The 27,555-nt window shown below is 33.4% G+C and overlaps 2 protein-coding genes across 2 annotated transcripts; both read left to right on the top strand.

Moving 5' to 3' along the window:
- The first annotated feature begins 759 nt into the window (after nt 1–759).
- On the top strand, nt 760–3,634 carry LOC114752630 (subtilisin-like protease SBT1.5). Its single transcript, XM_028941373.1, has one exon. The coding sequence runs from the start codon at nt 974–976 to the stop codon at nt 3,332–3,334; it is 2,361 nt and encodes a 786-aa protein (XP_028797206.1). The 5' UTR covers nt 760–973; the 3' UTR covers nt 3,335–3,634.
- A 17,327-nt stretch (nt 3,635–20,961) lies between these two features.
- LOC114752624 (ethylene-responsive transcription factor RAP2-12) lies at nt 20,962–23,850 on the top strand. The gene is made up of 3 exons (XM_028941368.1): nt 20,962–21,391; nt 22,448–23,401; nt 23,491–23,850. Exons 1-2 carry the CDS (start codon nt 21,091–21,093, stop codon nt 23,353–23,355), a joined length of 1,209 nt encoding a protein of 402 aa, XP_028797201.1. The 5' UTR covers nt 20,962–21,090; the 3' UTR covers nt 23,356–23,401; nt 23,491–23,850.
- Nucleotides 23,851–27,555: the final 3,705 nt, after the last annotated feature.

Below are 27,555 nucleotides of genomic sequence, written 5' to 3'. Positions count from 1 at the left end.
TCTAGTTTTGAAAATAATATAATCCATTTTATCCGATCTAGTTTTGAAAATAAATTATTGTTGATAATTTATCAAGCATATTCTTTAAATTTTGTAGTTTATTGTTTAGTATAGTAAAAATCTTTATACAGTATTTGAAAAAATTATTTAATTTATTCTTCACATTTGATATCTTTTTTTGTTTTGTTTCCAACTTCACATTTGATATCTATCATGAAATGTTTAGCATTGTTTAGCTAATATTCCCATCAAAGATAAACTTACTCGGATGTTATTATTATATTGGGAAAAAAACAACATAATTATTAAAAAGACTCTGTGATAATAATCTGTAATGATATATTTTAGAGCATGATATAATAACTACTCAGTTATTATAATAACTTATTGACAATTATTTTTTTTCTTTATTATCTCAATATAATTATCCCTATTATCATATTTGCAATAAAAAAAATTTTTTCCAAATGTCCAGTGTTACTTGATGAAATATCTGAAAACTAAAAGAGGGAGCTCACCCCGCGCAAGAAGTGTCAGTGTTACAAAAAAACTGACAGCGGATCAGAGACACCAGGCAGTAGTATGAAAGTTGGTGAGGATACAAGTAATTCTGAGTTTTTTTTTTTTGGGGGGACCCGTTTCTAAGTTTAAATCTTTCAATTAATCAAAAGAAAAACATTTGATGATGAAGATATGCTTATTAGATTCCAATTTGACATAGAAAGTGACCTGAAAATATTCAAAAATCACGACCGCTTCCCAACACAACTCCACATCACCTTCCTTCCCCTCGCTGCTCTGTAACTAGCTCCTTCTCTCTCTACTGCGTTTTTCACAGTACCTCCATTATCTACCTTTCTTTGTCACCACTCATACTCACCTGCATTTCATCCTTCTGTCCTTCTCCTTCCTTTAAATCTTGTCCTCACTCACCCCAGCACGCCAAACCTCGCTGTGTTGATCTTCTACTTCAATGGCGCCAACCTTCTCCTTTCTCCCATTTTTCTCTGCCGTAGCATCCCTTTTACTAGTGTTAGCTTCTTCTTCTTCTTCTTCTCCCGACCCTGAAACGAAAACCTTCATTGTTCAAGTTCAGCATGAAGCCAAGCCTTCCATTTTCCCTACCCACAGACACTGGTATGAGTCCTCCCTTGCTTCCATCTCTGCCCATACTTCGTCTTCTGAAGCGACGAGTCGCATTCTTCACACTTACGAAACGGTGTTTCACGGTTTCTCTGCAAAGCTTTCACCTTTAGAGGTTCAGAAGCTTCAGTCCCTTTCCCAAGTAGTCTCCGTCATTCCTGAGCAGGTTCGCCATGTACAGACCACGCGTTCCCCTCAGTTCCTGGGGCTCAAGACGCCCGACAGTGCCGGTCTGCTCAAGGAGACCGATTCCGGGTCGGATCTTGTAATCGGTGTCATTGACACTGGTATTTGGCCAGAGAGGCAGAGCTTCAACGATCACGACTTGGGTCCTGTCCCTCCCAAGTGGAAGGGCCAGTGCGTTGCTGGGAAAGACTTTCCTGCGAGCTCTTGTAATAGGAAGCTGATCGGAGCTCGGTACTTCAGTAAGGGCTACGAAGCTACCAATGGGAAGATGAACGAGTCGTCGGAATATCGTTCGCCGAGAGACTCTGATGGTCACGGAACTCACACAGCTTCGATTGCCGCCGGAAGGTACGTTTTCCCAGCTTCGACTCTCGGCTATGCTAAGGGAATGGCCGCCGGAATGGCTCCAAAGGCTCGACTTGCCATCTACAAAGTCTGTTGGACAGGTGGCTGTTATGACTCCGACATCCTTGCTGCATTTGACGCCGCCGTTGCCGACGGTGTCGACGTGGCCTCACTCAGTGTCGGAGGCGTCGTAGTACCGTATTTCCTTGACGTCATTGCCATCGGCGCTTTTGGAGCCTCCAGCGCTGGGGTTTTCGTCTCTGCCTCGGCTGGCAACGGTGGCCCGGGCGGCCTCACCGTCACCAATGTCGCCCCATGGGTCACCACAGTCGGTGCCGGAACCATAGACAGAAACTTCCCCGCAGACGTTAAGCTCGGAAACGGGAAAATCATACCTGGGGTTAGCATCTATGGAGGACCGGGTCTAACTCCAGGTCGGATGTACCCGATTGTGTATGCCGGTTCAGAAGCAGGCAGTGATGGTTATTCGTCATCACTTTGCTTGGAAGGCTCATTGGATCCAAACTTGGTGAAGAACAAGATCGTTGTATGTGACAGAGGCATCAATTCGAGAGGTGCAAAGGGAGAAGTAGTGAAAAAAGCAGGAGGAATCGGAATGATCTTAGCCAATGGGGTTTTCGACGGCGAAGGACTAGTCGCCGACTGCCACGTGCTACCGGCCACCGCCGTAGGTGCCACCGGGGGTGACGAGATTCGAAGATACATCTCAGAATCTTCTAAATCCCATTCAATTCCCACAGCAACGATCGTATTCAAAGGAACACAACTGGGAATCAGAGCACCAATCGTGGCATCATTTTCAGCTAGAGGACCAAATCCAGAATCTCCAGAGATTCTAAAGCCAGACATTATAGCTCCAGGGTTGAACATACTTGCAGCTTGGCCTGATAAAGTAGGACCTTCTGGGGTTGCTTCAGATACTCGCAGGACTGAATTCAACATTCTTTCTGGTACATCAATGGCTTGCCCACATGTTTCTGGTTTAGCTGCTTTGTTAAAAGCAGCACACCCAGACTGGAGTCCTGCTGCTATAAGATCAGCTCTTATGACTACTGCTTATACAGTTGACAACAGAGGAAACAAAATGCTTGATGAGTCTACTGGTAATGTTTCTTCAGTTTTTGACTATGGGTCCGGCCATGTTCATCCAGAGAAAGCCATGGATCCTGGTTTGATCTACGACATTAACACATATGGCTATGTTGATTTCTTGTGCAACTCCAATTACACAACCCAAAACATTAAAGTGATTACCAGAAAAGGAGCAGATTGTAGTGGGGCTAAAAGAGCAGGACATTCTGGGAATCTGAATTACCCTTCATTCTCTGCTGTGTTTCAGCAATATGGGAAGCAGAAAATGTCCACTCACTTTATCAGAACTGTGACCAATGTTGGGGATGCAAATTCTGTGTATAAAGCCACTGTGAGGCCTCCTAGAGGGATGGTGGTCACAGTGAAGCCTGATACTCTTTCTTTTAGGAGGCTTGGTCAGAAACTGAACTTCCTTCTTAGGGTTCAAGCTAGGGCTGTGAAGCTTTCTCCTGGAAGTTCATCTGTGAAGAGTGGCCATCTGGTTTGGTCTGATGGGAAGCACTCTGTCACAAGTCCTCTGGTCGTGACAATGCAACAACCTCTGTGAAGTATTAAGAATGCTGTCCTGTTTCATGTCTTCATAAATCCCTGAGGTTCTTGTTTTGCATGTAGAAATTTTTGGGATTTTTTTTTTTCCTTGTAATAATTTCTATCTTAGAAATGTTATGATTAGCTATGTATGATAGAGAATGTGGTTTGTTGAGGTTTTTTCATTGTGAGATGCATCATGAAGGAACACTCTTTGTAAAACTAAGTATCAGGCATCATGGGAAGCACACTGGCACGTAATCCTCTGCTTGAGTTGTGATTTCTGTAACAGTATATAAAGAACTTGTGTTTCAGCCAACGGACGTCAGGTGAATTAAGAATTAAGAATGGTGTGTGAAGTAGATGCAGCGTTGAGAAGAAGACAAGGAGAATGGAAAGACACGGTTGTTTTTCTGTTGCGCATGAGCGTTTCTGTTGGACGTTATATGACTTTTTATTTATTATTTAGTCAAAGATTTGGTAAGTGCATGTGCTCAAAAATGATGATGTTTCTTGCTGTTGTTGAATATATTTGTCCAGTGAACTGAATTTTAGTCATTTTTAACAATTAACAAATACTCTTTCGGTGCTGAATGTATAAAAATATTATATTTAGGATCGAAGGAATATTACGTTTTTATATATAAGAAATAGTAGATCAATTTGAGTAAATTAAAAAATTAGTTAAATTAGTTATTTGTAATAAATAGGTATTGTTTTTCTTATAATATTTTGTTAATAAAATGTATTGTGATATTACTATAAAGACTATCTTGAAAATAAATAAATAAATATGAGAAATAAAATGTATTATAATATTATATTTAGAATTAAAATAAAAATTAAACAAATTTTTATATTAAAGACAGTATTACATAAGAGAGGAGACAGAATGAATTTTAAAATATGCTCATCCACCTTTTAATATGAGACATATATTATAGTGTAATTTGTACTATAAAGTAGACCTTATATTAAAAATCTTAAGGCATATTTTATCCTCAATAAATAAATTAAAGCCGTTATTAGGATCTGTGAGATTTATTATTACATGATTTGCTATTATTGTTGAGTTATAGTTAAAAATTTATGTCAACCTCTAGTAACACGGTGTTGTTTATTATGGATTGTATGTTTCATTTATATGAACTGATTGATACTAATGATGAAAATAGCTACAATTTTAAGTAATCCTTTTTCAATTATAACTTTCCGAAAAAATTTAGGAAAATTTTTAAAAAATATCTCTTAAATTTCAAAATTTTAAATAAGAAATTACTACAAAAAGTATTGTCATTTAATTTTTAAGTGTAATCAATTACTATTAAATTGTAGTAAATAATTAATGTGAAAGTCTGAAATTCAAGTGGTATTTTTGAGATTTCTCCAAAATTCTATTTAAAATGTGATAATTGACTATAAGCATGCTCATGACTTTAAAGATTTGTTAACTTGAATAGCATTATTTGATGATGATGAAATTCTAACCAACAAAGGATCTCCATTAATTTTGCGGGGTTCTTTTTTGGTATGTCCTTGTTCTTTATTATTATTATTATCGTTTTAAGAACTGAGAGGGTTTGGTGGCACAGTACCACCTGAGGCAGAGGCTCCTAATTGTTCTTCACTCCCACATGCTTGACAGTGGGATAGAGGATGAATATATGATCCAAAATTAAAATTATTTATTATTTATTTACTGTTTATTATATGTTAATTTGACATTGATATGAAATTTAACATATTTCCTCCATTTATTGTGAATTAAAATAATATTTTTCACGGGTTCAAATCTTTTTTTTAATTAATGAGTAGTATAAAAATCTCAAAATCCCTTCATGTAAATATCCCGATCTTTCTAACATACTCCCTTTCGTGCTTAATACAAAATCATTTTTAATCGAATCACATGAATTAAGATGGAAATTTAAAATTTGTTGACAACATTAATTTTTCTTTTAAATGATGATGTCTTTTCACTTAAAATGTTATTGAAAAGAAAAAAACTAATTATGACATTACAACAGTGGCGAACTTTATTTTGTAAAGCACTTTGAAATGAATTAAATTAAATGGAGATATATTTTATACAAGTAAGTTCTTTAAAGTTATAATTTATTCTCCAAATTATTCTTACTAATTACATATTTGTACTTATTAAAGGAATTTCCATTAATAAGTATTATTTTTTATCTTTAATATAAGAGTTAATTGACTAATTTGAGTATATTCAAAAAATTAGTTAAGTTAATCATTTGTAATAAATATATGTTGTTTTTTTCTAAAATACCCTTGCTTATTATGAGTATTAATTAGAATTATTAATAAAACCGTTAACATGAGTAACTATTATAAGGACTATCTTAAAAAAATAAATATAAAAAATAAAACATATTAGAGTTTTATACTTAAAATTAAATTAAATATCAAAATAACTTTTATATCAAAGAATCCGTGCAGTAGAATGATGGACAGATGTGTTATTTTCATTTTATGAAAAATAGCCAAAAAAAATTAAAAATAAAGAAAGAAAGAAAGAAAGTCATGTTTGCCGACAGACCTGTATCGGGGCCAATGGGGATAGTCTCACAGTCCGTTCAAAAGAGATCGTGAAGGTTGACTTTGTTGGAAAGTGCATTCCTATAATTTTATTTTATAAATTGTAATATTTCTGTCAATATTATTTTTGTCACGAGCGTTGATATTTGATAACTACTAATTTCTGGTAAAAAGAAAAAGATAACTACTAATTATAGCTTCTTGTTTTGGAAGAAAAAAATAATATCAATGACTTTTTTTTTTCCTAAAACATATATATCCTCTTATTAAAAGTAATCCTATTCAAGATACTGTTGGGTACTAACTGTGTTCACCTCTCCCAGTAGGGATTCCAATCCTTATTCATTATATTGTGAGATATTAACCTTTTTCACTATATCCAACTCCGGTTAGTAATATCAATGATACTTTTTTTTTTTGGTGAATAATATCAATGATACTTTTGTTTGCACATGTCTGTTATCTTGTTCAGCTCCAAAGAAAAGATCTGCAAAGCCCAATGGGCTCGGCCCAAATATTCTTTAGCCTCCTTTAGCGTTTAATTTCATGTTGTTGATTTTTTGTTCTGCTTTGAAAATGAACATTCCGTTGATTTTCAGTAACAGGCCAAGCTTATAAATGGGTTGAACTTAGAGGCCCAACAACTGATTAAACCGAGCCCACTCAAATCCATTAATGCATTGGAAAATATCATTATTATTTTCCAAAATTCGAAACGCCTAAAATATAATTTACATCTTCTGAAGTGGATGATTCATTTGAATGAGCTACAAATTAATCTTATTTTTATAGTATTCCCTCTGATCTTAATATAAGATCTAGTTGCCTAAGTTAGAAAGATTAAAAAAATTACTAAATTACTCAATTATAACATATATTATATGATCTTTTTAAAATACTTTTGTGTATTATTGAATTATATATTAATTTATAAGTAAGGAAAATTAGTTAAGAGAAAAATATAAATATAAATACTTTAAGATGATTTAGCTACCTTTTAATATCTCCAAATTAGATACTCGGGTTTTATATTAAGTATAAGAAGTAGTAGAACAATTGCGTAAGTGTATAGGATCATTAACAAGAAGCGTATTTCATTAAACAAAGATAAACGAAGCGTAAGTTGCAAACATCAGATGTACAGTGACATGGCACTTTCAACAAAGTTTCCGTCAATTTCTTATCTAACTTATCTTGACTTTATTGTCAATTCCATCATTCAGTCCAAAAAAAAAAAATTCCATCATTGTGTAGATATTTCATATTTGGTGATTTATAAACGGGAAAATCTCCAATCTTATTTAGCTTTGCAGATTTTTATTTGATTTTAAGATATTAATTTTTCTTATCATTAAAAAAAAAAGATGCTAATTTTTACCAGCTTGATAATAATTGTACAAATATAAGAATATCTAACAGTAACGAGCTCGAGCTTTAGGAAATTGATATTTGCATAGAGAGAATAATGCAAAAGGAAAAATATGAATAAAATTTACATTATCTGTTTGCACTTATTTTTTATTTTTTAATATCTTCTTCAGTTGTGATTGAGTTTTGAATTCGGGAACTCCAAATTAAATTCATGGGTTCACACAGAGACTAAATCTGTGGACATGTAGTTAATTTATAACTATTTCAAAGTCAATAAAAAATACTCTTTTGAATTTTACTAAAATTATTTGGACATCTCTTTTCTTTTTTAAAATTTGACAAACTTCCTATAAAATAAAAGGTAAATCTCCCATTGTTCTCTTTTTTTTTTTTTAAATGACATAAATTATTTTATTTTCAAAATATAGACAAACTTCTCTTAAAATTGGAAAGAAAAGATGTATATGGGAAGATGAGATTGACAGATTAATAATGATACATGTAATTCTCCATAGTGAAAAAAAAAGCTGTATTGTTTTCCAGAAAATACATGACATTAATTAACAATACCATCACTTTCATCATCAACTTGTAAACTTTGTCGTTGTCTCTTTCATCTGATTCTTTTTCCTTTTTCTTTTTTTTTTTGGACAAATCTCTTCCCTCTGATTATGAAAGTGGTCCTTTAAATTTACGCATTATCTATTTTTATCGAAAAAGTGACACGTACAAAACAATAAATTATATATAAAATTTACATTCCACAATTATTATATTCGTTATTTCTTTTTAATTTTTCCCCTTTTTTGGCACATATGAGTTCGATGGTAGCTTCAGTGTTCAATGCACGTAATGAAAAGGACAAGAATCTATTAGAATTTAGGAGGGACCTCTCCTTGTTGGACTTTTCTTGCGAACAAATGATAAGAACAATACGTAGGTTGCCAGAACATGCAGGGGCCCCACCATTTCCGATTTACTAACTTGGCACGTTAATCACTTAACTGTTGCAGATAATGGGAATCAATTAATCTCTTAATCATAATTATGCTAGTAGTGAAGTTTATTAATATTTATATCATTGGTCATGGAAATGGATTGGCTTGTACAAAATTTTAGGGTTAAAATAATGTCAACTAGGATCAACAAATTGTCCTTCTTTTCCCACCACCAGTGATTAATTTCAAAATTAATTTAATGTATTTGGTCTTCAACTAACCATCGTCTTATCAACTAACAATATTCATATATGTATATAAATATATGGGATTATTATTAATTAAATATTCATTTCAAGCCTTTTAATGTTTGAGGGTGAATATTACTAATACAACTTGCCTTGTTTTTTTTTATAATATTTTTCTCTTTTCTTCATTTTGGCTTCAATTTTTTGTTGATATGGGAATGTTAAATTACTACTTTATCAGAACTAGATATATTTTTAATTAATTGCCGTCAAATATTTTATCTCTGCGTGAAAAACGACCTTTTGTTCTTAATTACTCTAGTGCTATAACATACTCTAGTGCCACGTCATGAGAGTAATTAAGAACAATTAGATCTTATATTTAGGATTAAAATCAGCTTAATAATTAGGTCTTATATTTAGGATTAAACTAAAATATTTATTGCTATAGTTACAAGAAGATAACACAGGATATATAGAGAGATATCTAGCTTGTAAAATGATGAAATGTCTTGTTAAGTTGACCTTTTTTTTTCTGTGGGGTATACATTTGGTGAGAAATCATCAATAAATTCCAGATTCGGATAGATGCAACTAAATTTTCGTGTGCCAAAAAAAACTCAACTCTTCAATAAATCATCAATGATTTTCATAATGTGCACATTAACGATTATTGAAGGAAACTACTATTTTCAATTCTATTTACAAGAAATAAGCTATGATTAAAATTTAACTATAATTTTTTTCTTATAAATAGGCTTGAAAGCAGTATTTTCTCCCTTCTCATCGAATTAGATCAATGCATGTTTTATATAGGACTTAAACAAGCCATATTGTTAGTGATTTTTTTTTATATCATCCTTCACCCAATAGAAAAAATTTGCACGCCTATTATATTCACAGGGAGATAATATTACTTTCGATCTTAAATATGTACAAGATACATCCTGTAATACAATTTACACTATAAATTGAATTTTATATTTAGGATCAGAGTTATTAACAGTAAGTATGAAGCAATATAAGGATCCAAGCCAATGTTTGGTTGCCTCGCTTGAAACTTTAACGTTTGGATTGCTATGAGGAAGTCTAACTAATTATATTGGTTTTGCACTCAAAGCAAGTAATGGATCTTTGGACTTTACCATTCCCCTCACAATCTTCTGACTCAATACTCTATTAATTGATTCAAGTGGGTGTGATAGAATATTGGGTATGGACCCATCTGGGTTTTATATCTGTTTTGGACCTCAACTTGCAACCTGGCCCACCAAGATAGGACCCACTTTTATTCTGTTGTCCTTGGAAGGGAGACAGCTATTATGTCGACCCCTTCATGTTGCAAGTTGAGTGTTTTTTTTGTACCAAAAAAAAAAGTTGAGTGTTTTTTTAATATATATATATATATATTTCTGTCACTTCATTTTTTCTTTTCAAAAATAAAAGACGACAATGAGATTTCCCTAAATTATTGCTTCTCCAAGCCGTGGCTCTGGTTTTTCACATAACTTGGCCAAATATGATACTCCTCTGGTCCTTAATATAAGACTCATTTAACTAATTTGATTAGATTAAAGAAGTTAGGTAAGTTAGTTAATTATAAGAAAAGTGACACATTTTTCCTAAAATACCATAATCATCTTTCTTAATACTTATTTTTCCTCTTCTACTTGATTATGGTTAAGGAAGTATCCATATGGGTAATTTAGAAAAAATTAATAAATATGAGAAATGGGTTTTATATTTAGGACTAAAATCAACTCAACAATTGGGTCCTATATTAAGGACCGGATGAGTATTTATGCTGGGAGCATTCTGAGATTAAACATGAGCACGTTTTCTAACAAAGAGTCAAATTTTGATAGGTTGACCCCACCACGTCACATTTATTTGACGGTGGAGATATGAATCCGAAGATATATGAAGCATCAAAGCCGTTGAAATCCAAGTCAAATCTTAAATGCATGAACACGACAATGTTATTTGAGTGTGGTCAAAGTGATGAGGACTACAAACATCCACTTGGGCCACTTGTTCACAAAAGGATTGGTGTTCATTTATATGTTTAGTTATGTCGAAATGAACAATAAAATGTGCTAAAACAAATTGATATTCCATCTTTAATTAGTTTTCTTTTTCAAATTCAGAAGCGCGTACATTACAGGCTTTTTCCCCTCTCGGCCTTCTGGAACTAGCATGCTTCTTTCCTACCGAATTTTTAGTTCCATTCGATGTTTATATACTAATAACCATAGTATTCTACCAATAAAAGAACTTTACTATTCCAAAAGTGCAACATACTACCTCCGGTCCTTAATATAAGATATTGTTTGATTTTTATTTTCATACTAAATATAATACCCCAATCCACTTTGTCTATTATATTTATGCATTTTTTTTAAGTTAGTCCTTCTAACAATGGTAGTTCTAACCAATACACTTGATTAGTAAGAATATTTTTGAAAAAATAATATCTATTTATTACAAATAACTAACTTAATTTCTTTCTTTAATCTTCTCAAATTAGTCAACTAGCTCTTATAATTAAGACCGGAGGTAGTGAATATGAACTCAAATCTGAAGTATTTTGGAGTATGTCGATTGTCGATTGATTTTCAAAAATTAACCACTTGGGTGTAAAAATTTTTCAGCCTCAATTCAAGTGTCGAATTACCTGAACGATGTGGATCATACATGTATTTATGTAAATATTTTATTTGCAAATTCATGCTATTCTTTCATATCGTAAAGAAAAATTAACACTGCTTATAATTCTTAATATAAGAGTTAGTTGACTAATTTGAGTAGATTAAAAAAATTAGTTAAATTAATTATTTGTAATAAATAGGTGTTATTTTTCTTAAAATATTTTTGCTAATCAAGTGTCATTTGATTAAATATTTAACACGTGCAGTTACTATAAGGACTATCTTAAAAAAAATTAGACAAATATAAAAGAAAAAGTATATTAGATCTTATATTTATGACTAAATTAAAAGTCATACCAATTCTTATATTAAGAACAGGAGGTAGTATAAGAACTAGTTAACTAATTTGAGTAGATCAAGAAAATTAATTTAGTTATTTGTAATAAATAGGTATTTTTTTTCCGATACCGTTATTAATCAAATATTATTTGATGAGCCATTTAATATGTACAACTAGTACAACGATTAGTTGCTAAGATAGATAAATATGAGAGACAAAATGAATTAGGATCTTATATTTGAAATCAAATTAAAAGTCACATTAATTTTTATATTAAGTATTAGAGGTAATATTACTTTATTTTTCGCACATTATAACAATCCTAAATAAACCGTGTGCACCGACGTAAATTTTTTTTTTTGGACTGGTGTAGACCGACGTAGTTTGACGACAAGACCTTTGGCCCCCACAGCAATTTTCTCATTCTAGAGTTTTAAATGATAAATTTTCGAGAGAAAATACACAAAAATGTTTTTATTCATGAAAATAAAATCGGGTTCACCATAGCATACTTCTAAGTAATTGAAATTCGTTGAATTTTATATATTACTCAGATTATAAGAAAAAAGCAACATTATTATTTTTTTTAAATGAAATCAAATCATACATACTGATAAAAAAAAAAAAAGCAGCATGATTATTTACTGCATGTAAAATGTTTTTTTTTATAAAAATTTTAAGACTCAGGTTTGTCTTCGTGGAGGCCCTTAGCTAAGTGAAAATGTGTCATCTTCTGGACATGCATGGTTAATCAAAACCTGTCCGTTATCGTGAACAAGAAGTCCAACGTCCTTAACAACATCTCTAAAGAGATTATTGTTAATATTATACTCCTCCGGACCTTAATATAGGATTTAATTATTGAGTTGATGTTAATCCTAAATATAAGATCTATTTATTATATTTATTAAATTTTTCTAAATTATTCTTATAGATACTCCCTCAATTATAATTAAGTAGAAGAAGGAGGGATGATATTAAGAAAGATGACTATAATGTTTAAAAAAATGTCATATTTCTAATTATTAATTAATTAATCTAATTTTCTTAACATAGTCAAATTAGTCAAATAGATTTTATATTAAAAATCAGTGAAATAACTATCTAGCGATCAAATTAATACTAACTCCTATTTAACTTCCGCACAAGGTATATATGTATTAGTAATTTTTCAATTGAAAAAGTACATTCCAATGCAAGGAAAGGCACGAGTTGCAGTAATAAGATATAAAATGGGGAATCATTAAGTGTGAAACACTTGGAAAAATTTTTTGTTTTTGTTTTTCAATATGTGAGTGGAGCCTACACGCAGGACGGAAGGACTGGGCTGCGGGCAGAAGAGCAGAACTGATGGAAGGAAAGTCGGGGGGTGGGGGGTTGGCAAGTTGCAAAAACATAATTATTATTTGTTAAGTAAAATGTTAAAAACGATAAAGTCGATGGTGTAATTGATAATGGGCGAATTAATTAGCTGGAACAGCGGGTCAAAGCTAAATATACACTGCCAACAACAAGGCAAAAAAAGAATTACTCCTCCGATCCTTAATATAAGATCCATTTAATTAATTTGATTAGATTAAGGAAGTTAGGTAAGTTAGTTAATTATAAGAAAAGTGATACATTTTTTCTAAAATACCACAATCATCTTTCTTAATACCCCCTCTTCCTCTTCTATTTGATTATGGTTGAAGGAGTATTTATAGGGGTAATTTAGAGAAAATTGATAAATATGAGAAATGGGTCTTATATTTAGGACCAAAACCAACTCAAAAATTAGATCCTATATTAAGGACCGGAAGAGTATTATTTATGGACTTCACCCGTGAAAAATCTGCTTAAGACTTCACACTCGCCAAATGATTTGATATGTTTTTACGGGAGCCTTTTTATGAATTTTTCATTAAAATAAGATGAAAATGTGATGCAAAAGATAATGAGTTGAAAGATGGATGATTGAGAGGGAGAGAGAGAAGGGGGGGAGGCAGACTAAGACAGGGCGTTCCCATCCGTCATATCCTGAGTGCGTGGACGTACATGTGTCCGAATGGAGGCGCCTCCACCTGCGCTCCCATTGTATGGGAGTCCACTGGATCCCCACCGTCCCTCCTTGTTCTTCTCACTATCCTTATCCTTATCCCTCTTGTTTTTCTTATAATGTGAGAATGAGACGCTGGGGGAGGGAATTAACTCGGGAAGCGTTGTGCACAGCACGACGACGGGACGAAGTGGTAAGGCAGAGGAGGATAGTGCCACGTCACCCTCGGCCTCGGTGACGTGTCACGGCCACCAAGATTGCCCCTCAGTGCTCAACTCGCCAGGCTTCAAGTCAAATCACTGCCTTGGTATTTTCAACGTAACACTCCTCCCATCATTCTTATCATCACATCCCACCACCAAAGCCATGTAATTATGGCAGCATCAAATTTATATGAGCTCGTGTTATTTTTATAAATTATTAATAAAAGTAATAAGACTCCTACCAGGCAGTGAAATAACCGGGGGGGGGGGGAGAGGGGGAAGGAGATAATGGGGAATCAGCTGAAAGGGGATGGTGTCATCGTGATGGGCGCCCCCACATGGGAGTGTTCATGGGGCCCACGAGGGGGAGTGTGTGGTGTCACGGCGTGTGTTTCCTGGCTAAGGCTAATTATAGAGCTTTCAATTTTGTCGTCTTCTGGCCCCACACCCTTTTATTGATTTCCTAATATACCGCACATATTCTGGTTCATGCATCTCCTCCCCCCTCACTTCCCATTAATTAATCCCTGTTTATATTTAATTAATTATTTTATTACCCCACTTGCCTCCTCTCAGACTCAATCCTCCCCCAGCCCCTTCCTCTTGCCTTTCGCCCTTTCCTATGTTTTTAACAGTAACTTGTAATTTTTTATAATTTAAAAAAGCAGGGGAAGGGTTACTTGGGATAGTTCATTTTAGGAAGTAGTTGAGCAGGCACGCGATTCACCGGAGGTGAAAACGTGGAACATTCCGAAGTGCGTCAAAGCTACTCCTTTCTTCTCCTTTCCCATTTTACTGTTCCTGACTCGCTGCTCCCGCCATGCATCAATCAAGTCATACATAATCCAACTTTAAAAAAAAAAAACGCAAAAAATATGAGAAATTCGCGTCAAATATGTGGTTGGTTCTGTATACAGCATTTTATATTATTTTCTGGCCTTATTCTCTTTTGCCCAGCTGTTTCTTTGTACTCTTTTGCTGCTTTGTCTTTGTTAAAAAAAAAAAAACACTTTATATTTACCCAAAGATTTAATATAATATTATTTTTTAATTTTTATTTGTCCGTCTCTCGCTCTTTTATTTCACTCATTTATTCTTCCACTCACGCGTTCTTTCATGAATAAAAATACATGAAGAAATTGCATATCTTATAATTGTTTTTAACTAATTTTAACTACTATTTTTATTTATATGTTGAAAAAAAAAACTTTTTCATAAAGAGGATCTAATATTATGACTGAATTATGAATTGAATGATGGATCTTATTGTAGTATACTCCCTCCGTTTCTTATTATAAGAGACGAATAACCGAATTACGTTGATCAAAAAAGCAGTTAAAATTAGTTAAGAACAATCAATGTGCAAAAAATATAATTTTTTCCCAAAAATGCCCTCATTAATAAGGAGAGAGACCATGAGAGAGAATAATTAAATTATTAAAAGAAAGAGAAGTGAGAGGGAGAGAGAGTGTGAGTTGGAGACAATAAATATGGGTAAAATAGGAAATCAACACAAAAAAGTAGAGACAACTTTCAAGTGTCTCTTATATATAGGAACATGCTATAAGCATCAAATGTCTCTTATAATAAGGAACGGAGGGAGTATAAGTTATGGGGGTAATATCTGAACTCAGAATTATAACATTAATAATAGTGAATTTCACCTAATTAATTGCTGTATCACTTTCTCTACCATGACATTCTACCCTATCCCCGAGATCCAGTTCAATTAGGCACTCAACATTACATATGAGCCCGCTGTTACGACTTAAGAACCCGTAAGGTTTTTTAAATTAGTATAAATAATAATAATAATAATTGTATAATCATTGTCCATATATAGTGGATGTATAGAAAACTAGAGCTGGGTCAAGATGCATTTAGGCTTGTAATTATATCGACAATTTCTGCATCCCACGTGTGCAATAATTCTGCACACGCAAGCATTGCCTTATTTGTCAATAATTACAACGAAAAAAATACATGATACTATTCTACTAACTTATTTGTCAAATTGGTTGATCGAATTTATTAGTTAGTTCGTTTTGCTTAGAACTTTAGAACTGAGATCACACGGAACAAATAGCCACAGGCACTTTGATTCCTCCTCCTATTTTCAATAAAAGCAGTAGCATAGCCTCCATTTTTCTCTCTATAATTATTTTCTTAATATTACTTTTCACGATTTCATTTTATTTATCATTATTTTTGTCATTCCTATTTAATATCTTCTTCTTTTTTAGAAAAATTGACACGTAATTTTTATACAACACTAACAAATTTAATCAATTTTTTTTCATCTTTATGAAATGTTTAGTCAGATCTTGTATTTAGGATACTCTGAATTTTAACAGTATAATCTTCCATTATTTTGACCTTTTAGTTTATTTTTATAAATGATGAACAGTAATTAAACATTTTAAAGTAATTAAAAGCACGTGCAGTGACAATTAAATCTACCGGCACCAAATAATATTGCCCATTTGCCCTTTCCACTCTCCAGCCAAACAATAAAAAGTCCAATTGTGAAAACTAACACCACAGTCAAAACTCAAAAGTCCTTTCTTTTCAGGAAAAAAAAATTGCATTCACCAAGAAGAACTAAACTTCATGCATACCAAGAGAAAAATCATTTTAGGTTACGAGCATCTTCTTCTTGTTTTCTTTTTATTTGTCAAGCATAAATATCATCTTATTAAAGAAAATTCCACCCGATACACTACAAGCACTAAATGTAAGTATTTCTTCCAATAAAAATTCAAATCTTAATTCGCTACATGGTGTGAGCACGTGCTAGAACTAATACAAACAGCAAGATAAATAATTATGCATGTGGGAATAAAGTAAAATCTAAAAAATTCACCCTCATTGCTCTTTTTACATTAATAATCAGCTTTGAGGTTCTTTCAATGAAATTTGATGTTGTACATATAGTTATATATACATAGGTGGAAAGAAAAAATGAATATAATTTGTGGAATAAGATTTTTTTTTTTTTGGGAGGGGGAAGAGAAGGAGTTAGGTGGTAGTTCAACGCAGAGGGGGGGCTTTTTATTTGATGCGGTCAAATCGGGTGAAACCACCCACAAACATTAGGTGGGGACGTTGCCTCCCAACTTTGGAATTAAGAATCATTGATTGCCGATTTGTGTTGTAGTAACTCTTTACGATTGCCTCAAATCAGATCACCCATGTGATTCATCCACCTCTTCTCTTTCTTCTCACCCAATTATTCATAATCACTCCTTCTTCTTGGTGTAAATATGAGGATTTTTTTTTTTAAAACTAGTTCTTCAACAAAATAGATAAATTAATTATACATAATTAATATCATCTATAAGTCATAATTTGCTCGAATACTGATTCATTTTATAAGCAAGTTTTAATTTGCTTTTTTTATTTTTAACCTCATTGATTATATGTCTGCGCAGTAATCACCTCATTTTTTTTTCTCTCCACTTCAAGATTTTAATTCATTTTATCTTTTAAATTTATAAGTTGTTTCCCAAACTATTTTCATTGATTGCATATATTAAGTGGAGTTTCCATTAATAGAAATAATAATTAAACGAGATATGTTAGGAAAACTAATATATATTTATTAACACAACTAATCTCGTTAATTTTTTAATATATATAAGTTAATTATCTAATTCTTATATTTAGAATAAACTTTTATATTTAGAATAAAGGAAAGTAGAGGATAAGGAGGACTGATACGTGATTTTCATCATCAAATTAAATAAAGCCCATATTTAAATAGGGGGGGGGGGAGCACATGCCTTTCTTTCACTCAATACATTATGAAAACATATGTAATAATGTAATATTATTTGCATACTTGACATAAAAAAAACCCACCTGTTAAACCCCCCATGAAAAGCATCTAAATTTACTATGCGTAGTTGATGGGGTGAAAAATGATTTAATACTCTTTAAGTACTTAGATAGCAGCTTGCGTTTTAATAATATCACCTCCGTTCTTATTATATGTTTCAAATAATTAAGAATTAAGGTGCATTAAATATCCTAAAATATTTTTTCAGATGTATCCAGCACCTTAAAGTAGTTTGTAATGCATTCAGCATCTCAAAATATTTGTTAGATATGTCTAGTACCTTGAAATATTTTTTTGCGTTAGTGCTGGATGCATCAAAAAATATTTTTGAACATTAGACGTACCTAAAAAAAATATTTTGAGGTACTGGATGCATCAAAATATACTTCACGGTGTTAAACACATCTGAAAAAATATTTCAGAGTGTTAGATAGACATCAAAATACTTTAGGGTGTTGGATGTACATTAACCCAACAGTTAATTCATAGATAAAAAAACTATTAATTAAAATTAGTTAAAACTAATAAGTTGGTTAGAAATATGATTTCGTTTTCAAATATGGCTTCGTAATAAATGAGAAAAAGAATAAAAAGTAATGTGTTGAAAAATATGATAAGAGATAGTATGAAAAAAGAGAAAGAATAAATAATTAAGAACAAAATGAGAAAAATACATTAAAAATGAAGGCAAAGTGAAATTAAAGCTTATAAAATTAACCATACCCATTCATAAATTTAAAGCTTCTAAATAGGACAAGAGGAAGTCCTATTTTAGAATATTTGAGTCATCAAAATGCATTTGAGAACCACACGAGGGCTTAGAACAATTAACATTTAGTTGGGTTTCTCAAGTATTTAATTAGGAGTTCGATTTCTAACCATGTACGTGGAAAAAAAAAAAAATCCCATGGTTAACAGTAAAACCCATTCAGAAAAGTTTAGGGCTCCTACCAGTAATAAGTACCATGGGTTCGTCAAAAAAAAAAAAGCATTTAAGTGGACGCTTGGTACTTAATAATTATCTCCGCTATGAATTATGATAGAGGTCTATGACTTCAAGTTCTCTAAAATTAATTAAAAAGCGTATGACTCTTGGGTTCAAATAATAATCGGTAATCACCATGGATTTGGTACGTTAATGAACGCATGAGTTGCGGCCTTATGGGTTTTGAAATAGAATTTTTTTTTTTTTCGCGTTGGGCACTTCGTTATTAACTTGTACAGTTTATGTAATAAGATCCATTTAATGCAATATTTTGTTATAATTTCATACAATTATATTTTGAATTGTTTTGCAAGATAATTGTCCATTATTTTAGCGGGACAAAGGCAAATAACAATGAAAATCATCACTTAATCTAAATAATGCATTTAGCTATAAGGTATTTACCATATTTGGCTATCTTATTTTAATTTAAATTTAAATTGAGTTAAAAATTAAGACAGAGGCTTCGTTCATAAATCAGGAGTTGACTTCAGATTTTTTGGGTGCTGCATTTATTACAGAGAGAATATAATCAATACACTTTACTTTCAGTAATTGTATTTATCTAAAGTTGAACTTTTTTTTCCTTTTTCTCTTCCATAATTGTTTTTAAAATACAAATCGGAACTCATAAAAAAAAATCTGAAGCATTAAAAGATGAAAAATCTAAAGCATTAATGGTAAGATCAGAGTATTAGTTTAAATGCCTTTAAATGCTTTCATTTATAAAAAAATTAATTTATTATTATTTCTTACCTTCAGATAATTTATTTGTATAAAGTTTCCATTGAGTAGTAAAATTTATAATAAGTTGCATAATTCACAAATCATTATCACTGCAGTTAATTCTTTAAAATTATGTGATATATCAGGAAATGTGTCTAATTATATAAATTTTTTTGTCAACAAATTATGTAAATTACAATGCCTTTTTTTTTTTTAAACTTTTTATCTCCAATGTCTTAACTCTTAAGCATAATATATATGTTTTTAAAAAAATAAAAGTTAACCTTATTTTTACATCTCTATAATTATTGTATAGGTTGACTTGATAATAAAGATGGTAATCAATTGAGGATCCCAAAAACCAATAGAGAGATCCAAAATTACTTGATTTATTTATGGTAATAAATGTTAGCTTTTTATTTGGTAAATCTGTGATGAAATTAATAAGGGGAGGTATTCTTTTACTCCATCTCTATGATTTTTGAGATCCAAGATATTTATTGATCAATTAATGTGGATACATGAATTTTTTTGGCCACCAACAGTGGATACATGAATAAACTTTAATCACATTGGATTTTCATCCAATATAAGTGTAGAAAAACTCAACTCTTTTTATTCTTTTGACCACGTAAGTTTACAATATTACCCATGTCCCTTTTACCTCTTTTTCCCGCTTTTGCCCCTATCCTCGTCCACCTCAAACTACCTTAATTACCGAAATAGCAGGTTTCCCCGTCACCTTCTTGCTTATTCCCAATTAATTTAATTTTCTTTCTTTGTTAAATAAAAACTTCCCTTCCAATTTGTAAAGTGATATTCACCATTGACATTTATACTTAATGAAAATAGTAACTTTTTATATTATAAGCTACAAAGAGTGCATCTTATGGCAAACAGTAACTTTTTTTAACACATGTTTATTGATCACAACATGGCAATTAATATCCTTATTTAATCTAGCTAGATAAGTGTATAGTTGTTTGTTGATCCTTAACTATTCATGATTAATCGTTAAGATTTTATCACAAACATGAAGTGTAATAAAATTTAGTTATATCTCGGGAAGAAGAACAAGTTTAATTATTAGGATTTAATTAATCTTTCATATTTAGTCATAATGACCCTACATGTCATTAGAACTCACATCTTAATTTATACTAACATGACACTATTCTATTATTTTAAATATGAATATAAATATGTTCGATCTGATTTCTCACTAATTTACCTCTTCATTCAATTTTCATCTTCTTAGTCATTGTTATTTTTACATTTCTACTCATCAACCTTGTAGCACCACCAATTAACAATTAACAAAAATATCAACCACAATAATTCCCCATTCATGATTCTATCATAATTTGTGATATGTAATAAAATTGTGGTCCATGCAAAAAGAAACAAAGAAAATTTTAATTCTTAGGTATAACCAGTCCTATTTATATCAATCATAATATTAAGTAAACTAAAGTTATAGTTGTTTTTTTTATTTTGCATGATAATTAATTTTCTCTCTTTTTAAAATTATAATTCTAAATCATTGTCAAAGACGCGTGTTACGAATGCGCCAGCTGACTAAGCCAGTAAAGCTGGAAGTCCAGTCTCTGTTCTTCTAGCCTTCATGGCGGTAATTCAGGAGCTCAAGCAAGGGCATAATGGTAAACGAAAAGTTCCTCTTCTGCATGTGCAGCTACTTACTCCATTGCTGAAAAAAATAATATATAAAGCGCTCCCTACCGCCTATCTTGTCACCAAACTCAGAATCATCAAACCCTCGAAGACATCGCTTCCATTTCCAAAGAAAAAGCTTTGAGTTTACATTTTTCCTTTCAGAGTGTAACAGAAAAGCTCTGCTGAGCGTCCAGAGAAGGCAATACAAACATGTGTGGAGGTGCTATTATCTCCGACTTCATTCCGGCAGCTGCTGCTGCGGCGGCGGCCGGGAGGGGGAGGTCTCGCCGGCTCACCGCCGATTACCTGTGGCCAGATTTGAATAAGCTTGGGTCTGGTGGGAGGTTTTCCAAGCCACTGAAGTCTGAAGCTGTCATCGACTTGGACGATGATTTTGAAGCTGATTTCAGGGAATTCAAGGATGATTCCGATATTGATGTGGATGAAGAGGATGATGTCAAACCCTTTGCTTCCTCCGCCACTAAGCCCTCTAAGAAGCCCCTGTCCCGTGGTAACTATTTTCTCATCCTACTCAAAATTTCTGTGAGGATGGCTTGATAGATTATTTTCCACGATTCATTTTTTTTTTCTTATGAAATTTGTTGTTGGATGTTTCTCGCGCATTTGTTTGTGTGATTCTTTTGTCGGTGGCTGGACTTGTTCTGTGTTGATGGAAAAAGATGATTTTTCTCTTTCATTTTCATTTCCTGGTTTATTTTCCTGAAAATTTTTGAAGTTTGCGTTTTCTATCAAATCGGAGTCCGTTTTGTTTGTCTATGGCCTATGATTTTTGAGTTCCTTCAAAAATAAAATCTACTATGGAATTCTTTTTCCTTGCATATGAAAATTATCTTTGCAGGAAATAAGATCAATCGCTTAGATCTTGTCATCTCCCCGTAGAAAAGTTTTAGGCCTTCTTTTAGTACAGATATTGGCGTCTCTTTAGAATCAAATTTTACAAAAAATAATTTTCCCTCTCCTTGATGGGTGTTAATGAACTGTGCACGGGCTCTGGGATTCATCATCTCAGTTTCAAGTGAGTTAATTTGGTATGATTTTGTGGATCCATTGTGTAAATTCCCAGGCGTAAATTTTCAAGCAGTCCTGAATTTATGTGTTATCCTTGTAAATTTGGGATATTTCGTTTTGAGCGAAAAACGAGATTGAAGTTGTTTCTTAATCAGAAAGAGGTTTGGCTTCAGCATATGTATGAATTTGTAGATCCGATTGTAAACGTTTTCTTTTGCTTGTGTGGTCTTCTGGAAATAATGACAGACTGGTAATTTGTGTCTGATCATGTAAATATGCTGCTTAAGTTGGATTTCCCCTTTCAGTGTCCATTAGTTCATTTCTGATTCGGTTGCTGGTTAGGTTAAATTAATACTTCGCTTCTTATGATAAATCTGTTTGATTCCTTTCAAGAGTTAATGTGTATATTATCCATCTGATAGACCGAGATGATGAACAATTGCAACCTAAGAATTATTTAATGATCTTAGGAATAAAAAGAGGAGCTTATTCTCATTATTCTGATGATTTATTGATTTCCTTTTCTATGATGTTGAAGGATCTGCTACTGCGAAAGCTGATAAATCTGCTGGGCAAGCTGAGAAGTCTTTGAAAAGGAGGAGGAAGAACCAATACAGGGGAATCCGCCAGCGTCCATGGGGTAAGTGGGCAGCTGAGATCCGTGACCCAAGGAAGGGTGTTCGTGTCTGGCTCGGAACGTTCAACACTGCTGAAGAAGCTGCAAGAGCTTATGATGCCGAGGCAAGAAGGATCCGCGGCAAGAAAGCAAAGGTCAACTTCCCTGATGAGGTCTCAGGCACTTCATCAAAGCGTCTCAAGACTAAAGTCGAGAAGCCTCTTCCAAAGACCAATCTGAACTCTGCTCAACCCAATTCAACCCAAAACTTCAACGCTGGAACCAATCTGGAGGACTATTACTACTCCATGGGGCTGATGGAACAGAAACCACAGATTAACCAGTATGCTGCTGCTGCTGCTGCTAACATGGGATCCCTCCCTGAGACTAACAATGGGGTCCCGTCGCTGTCATCATCTGATGATGTCACTGTCTATTTCAGTTCTGATCAGGCGAGCAACTCATTCGACTACTCTGATTTCGGATGGGGCGAACAGGCTCCAAAGACCCCAGAAATCTCATCCATGCTTTCTGGTGAATCTCAGTATCTGCAAGATGCCAACCAGAACAACAACAACAACAACATGCAATACTCAAACTCTGAGAATGTGGTACCTGCTGGAAATGGTTCTGGGAAGACCCTATCGGATGAACTCGCTGACATTGAAACCCAACTGAATTTCTTCCAGACACCTTATCTTGAAGGAAGCTGGGATGATGCTTCCCTGGGAGCCCTGCTCAGTGGAGACGCAACCCAGGATGGTGCTAACCCAATGAGCCTTTGGAGCTTTGATGACCTTCCTCCATCCATGATGGGGGGAGTTTACTGAGCTTCCTTTCTTCAATGACCCCTTTTTAATGTAAATAAAGCTACAAGTTAGTAATTTTCATGACCCTCTTCTAGCTGCTTCTTTAGTGTTCCTGTAATAGAATGAGCTTAGTTATACATTTGATTGGTTTTTCAGGAATGGTTTGTCACCGTTGTTGGAGATGGTTGGTGTGAGAAAGTAAAACCCGCTTAAAGCATGTGTGGAGGTTATTCACTGGTAGCTAATGGAGGTTTTGGGGTCTTATTCCTATTTTAGGTGTCCTTAATTTACCCTGTTAAAGACCTTAATTTTGGGGACATTTTTATGTTCTTTTTTTTTTTTTTTTGGGTTAAAATGTTTATATATATAAGGATGCTTATATATATGGTATTGTGATACAGTCTTGACTGCTGATCGATATTAATTTGTGTTCTTTTATCATGGTTCATTATGAGGCCATCCTTGTGCCCATGTTAGTTTTGTCTGTCATTGCCATGAAAGGTTATTTCCGCTGCAGCTTTTGCTGAATTCTAGATTCTAGAGAGAGGCAGGATAACCCGATTCCCAAATTTCAACAGTTACAAACATGAATAACCAACAACCCCATTTTATGCTCGTTTTATTTTCGCCAGCCTACTTTTCATACTCGGTAAATATTTTTAATTGAATGGCAATGAAATATCTTGGAATTAAAGTCAAACTTTACCTGACAATTATCAGACTTTAGAGGCCTTGGTCTAATAATTCACTCGGCAGCCGTAATTCAAGAAGAGGCCACTTGCTGGGGAATGTGTCACGTGGGAGGCATGGACGCGTGTGAGTGAATTGTGGACCAATTGCAAGGTTTGATGATGGAGGCTACAAGTTACGAGATTTATGTTTGGTCTGATTCATTCATTCACAAGCGATGCTGATGCATGCAAATATATTTACGAGGGCAGATGGCAAATATTCATGTCAGTCAGGAATCAAAATATGAACCACAAAGGCAAAGCCCTCGTGATTGTCGTCGTCTACGTGTCAGCTTTCTTGCTCTCCTTTATTGCTGCTCACAGTATTGTGTTTTCACAATCATATCTCACATTTAGATTTAGATTCTGTCGAGTTTTCAAAGTTAAAAAGAGCGTGCGTCAAGTTAATAAATAATATTTCCTCGTTTCATACGTAGTATCATACAAATTACGACATGTGATTCCCAGACTCTTGTCCCTCTGTAACCTCCGCGGAGGATCCTCCGTGTTGCTTTTTTTTTTTTTCAACTCCCTCATAAACCCAGTGGTCGGACAATTCCGACTTTGACCAATAAAAAGAGGGGGAAAAAACAGAGTCTTCCTCTGTTTTCTCCCCCGTTTTTTTGAATTATGAAAGATGAAACATGCATGTCCGGCTTTTTTCTCGCCCCAACGCCGGGCTTAGGTCACATGTTTTTATATTTTGCTTAAAGGTGAAAAGGGTGCCGACTGACTATTTAAAAAGATCCTTTGTGCGTGTCCGCCTAAAAGACCCTGTTTGGTTCGGTGGAAATGGGTTCTGGGAAATGGAAGCTCCACTTCCTGTAGTGTGGTTGGCATGAAATTGTGTTTCTAAGAAATGGATTTCCACCCATGAAAATCCATACTTTCCTGGGAATCTATTTCTGATGACTAAAATATCCCTGGGCTTTCTTCGAATTTCTAGATTTGGTCAAATACTTCCTCCTTCTGTTCGATTGTCTTCAAATTTTCAGGAGCTCTAGCCGTCGGCAACACCCTCTTCCTCTTCTCCGGTGAACACTTGTCACAGCTTTCTTCATCGAGCACTGCATTCTTAAAAAATAGTTAAGACTCAAAGTGCCCATCAAATAAGAGAATTTCTTTTTCTTAAGAGAGAAAAGTTCAGAAAAGTTTTCCCAAGTAATTTCATTTTATTCACATGGGATTTGAATAATTAATTAAAGAGATAAGAGCCAGAAGGAAGAAGTTGCTTGCTGCACAGGTTTTCTCTTCAAAACGTTTTGGCATCAATATGGAAAGGAATAACTGTCAGCTAACGATAAAAGGAAGTAATCACATTCCCTCCTTAATGCCATTGAAGTAATACTCCTTAATTATACCAATAAGACCAGACACGCCTATTATTCTCCAATCCACTTCACTCTTAACTACTTCTAAAGCTCCAAACATGGAGGCTTCCAACCCTACCCGCAATTCAAATTGCTTCTGTTGCAGAGAACTCTCCCTCCATAACTTCTCCTTCAAAAAGTTTTGCTTCTTTCTCCTCATCTTCTTCCTCATCGCCCTCATAATAATCGGCTTATCTACGTTCTTTGTGATCATAATCATCAAACCCCACAAGCCAGTTTTCTCAGTTCGAGAGGTTAACATGGATTTTTACGATGTTGACAGTGATAGTAACTCTAACCTAACCCTTCTGTTTTCGTCTGTGCTCTCATTGACCCTTAATGCTGAAAATCATAACAAGTTTGGATTAGGGTTTAGTCCTGCGAGGTTCCATGTCTATCACGAGGATTTTCCCATAGGAACCATACGAATTCCGAGGTTCTTTCAGCCTCCTCATAGTGAAGATGTTGTGGTGCATTGTCGTGTTTTGTTAGAGTGCGTCAATGTCTCCAAAATCTTGGCCAAGGCTTCAAAGACTACTGGTGATGATGAGTCAAAAGGGAACATTTCTGACATGAAAATCTTAGGAGATGCCAAGGTCCATCTTTGGTTTCTTCATCTAAATTTCCTTAGTATAAAGGTGACTTTTCTCTCTCTTTTTTCCCATATTGATTTAGATCAGATTAGATTCATTACTCTGCTTTGCTCTGAATATTTACAACTTTAAAGTTAAATATAATATGAACTTCATTTATTTGATATGATGCAATACATATTTTTTGTAATATTTATTATTTAATATTATTATCATTTTTCTAAATATGAAAGTAGAGTCTCGTTTCCATCTTTTTATTTTATTCTGTTACTAATAGTTATTCATATAATTAACTTGTTACTATATCGTATTAGTGATCAATTAAATTGATACTTAATATATTACTAAGATTTTTGAGAGAGATGATTATTTGACAAGCTCCATATCCAGTAACTCAAGTTTATTCATGCACGCTTACCTTACCATATGTACGTACCTCAAATTTGAAAAACATCCTCTATCTCCTCCCATTGCGGAAGCAACGTACAGAAAATTATTAAGCTCCACATTAATTATTCATTAGTATTATATATACTTTAGTTTGGGAGATGAAATCATTCTTCTAATTTAAGCAATTTTTTTTATTTAGTTATAGTATATATCGTGTGGTCTATATAACTGATCCTATTTAGTATCTAGTGGGATAAATTTCGCTGTTGTTGTTTGGTTATGATTTCATTAATGTTTTGTTAATATATTGTATATATGCCATGGATATAAATTATATTTAAAACTTCGATAAAATACATACACACACGCATATATTGATCTTGATGAATTGTTATTGCCTAGAGACCTGATCTAGCTTGTTGGATCGTTCCATTTTGTTGCAGCTTGCTATGGATTGTGACATGAACGTTAACTTGAAAGACATTATTACTTCCTCGAAAAATGAAGTACACAGCGCCAAATTGATAAAGAGTCGTTTGGTAATTAATCAGGCCTTTTCACAAATCAATTATTGATATGTTAAGAGCAAAAATCATAGTAATTATGATTGATTAATTATTATTATTTTGTCAGGCTTATGCTCTCAGCAACTCCAAAGGCATCACAATGAAATGCGTCTCAGCTCTTTCCATCTAAAAATCCAATCCCCTTCATGAAATGAGAGGGGCTACACAAGCTATTATCTAAGGCTGCAACAAAATCAATATGTGCACCAATTAATTTATTCGAGTTTTGTGTACTTAAAATCATAATTTAAGCAGAATGCAATCTTATGTTTTTTTTTTTTGACCGGAGAATGCAATCTTATGTTGGAATCTTTATTTTAGTGTAAGATTCTTACGCATTAGGATTTGAATTATGGGCACATGGCCCCTAATCTTTGATTTTTGATTGTTTTAGTGTTTGCCTTTGTATCTGTATAAAAGGAGAAAAAAAGTGAGAATGTTTTGGGGCGTGGAAGCTTCCGAGCAAATTAATTAATGGAAAAAATTGATGAACTTAACTTGTTTACAAATTAATTTCAAAAGCATTTCAAAAGTAAGGCCCTGTCTGGTAGGTGGAAATCCTGAACATGGA

Source organism: Neltuma alba, unplaced genomic scaffold, assembly GCF_004799145.2.
Source record: "Neltuma alba isolate B1F8T4 unplaced genomic scaffold, ASM479914v2 tig00007454_pilon, whole genome shotgun sequence".
Classification (NCBI taxonomy): Eukaryota; Viridiplantae; Streptophyta; class Magnoliopsida; order Fabales; family Fabaceae; genus Neltuma; species Neltuma alba.
The sequence above is the reverse complement of the archived record's forward strand: the minus strand, read 5'-3'. Positions and strand labels throughout refer to the sequence as shown.

Coding starts and splice junctions, on each gene's coding strand:
- LOC114752624 (XM_028941368.1), top strand. CDS start 21,091: ATGTGTGGAGGTGCTATTATCTCCGACTTCATTCCGGCAGCTGCTGCT. Junction 21,392..22,447: donor TAAGAAGCCCCTGTCCCGTG/GTAACTATTTTC, acceptor ATGATGTTGAAG/GATCTGCTACTGCGAAAGCT.
- LOC114752630 (XM_028941373.1), top strand. CDS start 974: ATGGCGCCAACCTTCTCCTTTCTCCCATTTTTCTCTGCCGTAGCATCC.